Source organism: Oncorhynchus masou, unplaced genomic scaffold, assembly GCF_036934945.1.
Source record: "Oncorhynchus masou masou isolate Uvic2021 unplaced genomic scaffold, UVic_Omas_1.1 unplaced_scaffold_2914, whole genome shotgun sequence".
Classification (NCBI taxonomy): Eukaryota; Metazoa; Chordata; class Actinopteri; order Salmoniformes; family Salmonidae; genus Oncorhynchus; species Oncorhynchus masou.
In genome coordinates, this window is record NW_027009335.1 from 25001 (window position 1) to 27500 (window position 2500).

Below are 2500 nucleotides of genomic sequence, written 5' to 3' on the forward strand. Positions count from 1 at the left end.
TGACAACAGATACTGGTACCAGGGCTAGTTCCTGGTTACCCTGCCTTACGGCCAAGATAACTGACAACAAACATTGGTAACCAGGGCTAGTTCCTGGTTACCCTGCCTATGGCCAAGATAACTGACAACAAATACCGGTAACCAGGGCTAGTTCCTGGTTACCCTGCCTACGAACCAAGATAACTGACAACAAACACTGGTAACCAGGGCTAGTTCCTGGTTACCCTGCCCAAGGCCAAGATAACTGACAACAAACACTGGTAACCAGGGCTAGTTCCTGGTTACCCTGCCTACGGCCAAGATAACTGACAACAAACACTGGTAACCAGGGCTAGTTCCTGGTTACCCTGCCTACGGCCAACATAACTGACAACAGATACTGGTAACCAGGGCTAGTTCCTGGTGACATAGGTTATGTATGTGATTCAATAACATTCAATGACACCTACCCCATCTAACCCCCGGTAACCCCTCCCCTCCTTACCCCAGAACCACAGAACCGACCCAGTCTGTGTGAGTTAGAGTCATTATGTGATACCCCTCCTTACCCCAGAACCACAGAACCGTCCCAGTCAGTGTGAGTTAGAGTCATTATGTGATACCCCTCCTTACCCCAGAACCACAGAACCATCCCAGTCTGTGTGAGTTAGAGTCATTATGTGATACCCTCCTTACCCCAGAACCACAGAACCATCCCAGTCTGTGTGAGTTAGAGTCATTATGTGATACCCCTCCTTACCCCAGAACCACAGAACCATCCCAGTCTGTGTGAGTTAGAGTCATTATGTGATACCCCTCCTTACCCCAGAACCACAGAACCGTCCCAGTCTGTGTGAGTTAGAGTCATTATGTGATACCCCTCCTTACCCCAGAACCACAGAACCGTCCCAGTCAGTGTGAGCTGGAGTCATTATGTGATACCCCTCCTTACCCCAGAACCACAGAACCATCCCAGTCTGTGTGAGTTAGAGTCATTATGTGATACCCCTCCTTACCCCAGAACCACAGAACCGACCCAGTCTGTGTGAGTTAGAGTCATTATGTGATACCCCTCCTTACCCCAGAACCACAGAACCATCCCAGTCTGTGTGAGTTAGAGTCATTATGTGATACCCCTCCTTACCCCAGAACCACAGAACCATCCCAGTCTGTGTGAGTTAGAGTCATTATGTGATACCCCTCCTTACCCCAGAACCACAGAACCATCCCAGTCTGTGTGAGTTAGAGTCATTATGTGATACCCCTCCTTACCCCAGAACCACAGAACCGACCCAGTCAGTGTGAGTTAGAGTCATTATGTGATACCCTCCTTACCCCAGAACCACAGAACCGACCCAGTCTGTGTGAGTTAGAGTCATTATGTGATACCCCTCCTTACCCCAGAACCACAGAACCGTCCCAGTCAGTGTGAGTTAGAGTCATTATGTGATACCCCTCCTTACCCCAGAACCACAGAACCAACCCAGTCTGTGTGAGTTAGAGTCATTATGTGATACCCCTCCTTACCCCAGAACCACAGAACCGTCCCAGTCTGTGTGAGTTAGAGTCATTATGTGATACCCCTCCTTACCCCAGAACCACAGAACCGTCCCAGTCTGTGTGAGTTAGAGTCATTATGTGATACCCCTCCTTACCCCAGAACCACAGAACCGACCCAGTCTGTGTGAGTTAGAGTCATTATGTGATACCCCTCCTTACCCCAGAACCACAGAACCGACCCAGTCTGTGTGAGTTAGAGTCATTATGTGATACCCCTCCTTACCCCAGAACCACAGAACCGTCCCAGTCTGTGTGAGTTAGAGTCATTATGTGATACCCCTCCTTACCCCAGAACCACAGAACCGACCCAGTCTGTGTGAGTTAGAGTCATTATGTGATACCCCTCCTTACCCCAGAACCACAGAACCGACCCAGTCTGTGTGAGTTAGAGTCATTATGTGATACCCCTCCTTACCCCAGAACCACAGAACCATCCCAGTCTGTGTGAGTTAGAGTCATTATGTGATACCCCTCCTTACCCCAGAACCACAGAACCGACCCAGTCTGTGTGAGTTAGAGTCATTATGTGATACCCATCCTTACCCCAGAACCACAGAACCATCCCAGTCTGTGTGAGTTAGAGTCATTATGTGATACCCCTCCTTACCCCAGAACCACAGAACCGACCCAGTCTGTGTGAGCTGGAGTCATAACCATCGTACAGCTCTATGTAGTCATAACCACAGTCCGCCTCCTCCTCCACCTCGAAGGTCGTAAAGGTCAACTCTATTCCGTAACCCTCCTCTGACGTCACCAACCACTCACAGTCCGTATGGCCTGGAGAGAAGAGGAGAGCAGAGAGGAGACGAGTGTACAGTAGAGTAAAGTAAAATAGAGTAGAGTAGAATAGAATAAAATAGAATAGAGTAGAGTAGAGTAAAATAGAGTAGAACAGAGGAGAGTAAAATAGAGTAGAGTAGAGTAGATTAGAGTAGAACAGAATAGAGTAGAGTAGAGTAGA

The 2500-nt window shown here is 48.6% G+C and overlaps 1 protein-coding gene across 1 annotated transcript in view; it reads right to left on the reverse strand.

The window, feature by feature from the left end:
• Positions 1 to 2500, reverse strand: part of LOC135534006 (dorsal-ventral patterning tolloid-like protein 1) — a 26734-nt gene that overhangs the window by 3978 nt on the left and 20256 nt on the right. The window contains exon 7 of the mRNA XM_064961168.1: positions 2147 to 2316. Coding sequence (XP_064817240.1) covers positions 2147 to 2316 — 170 coding nt within the window. The remainder of the gene's footprint in view (positions 1 to 2146; positions 2317 to 2500) is intronic.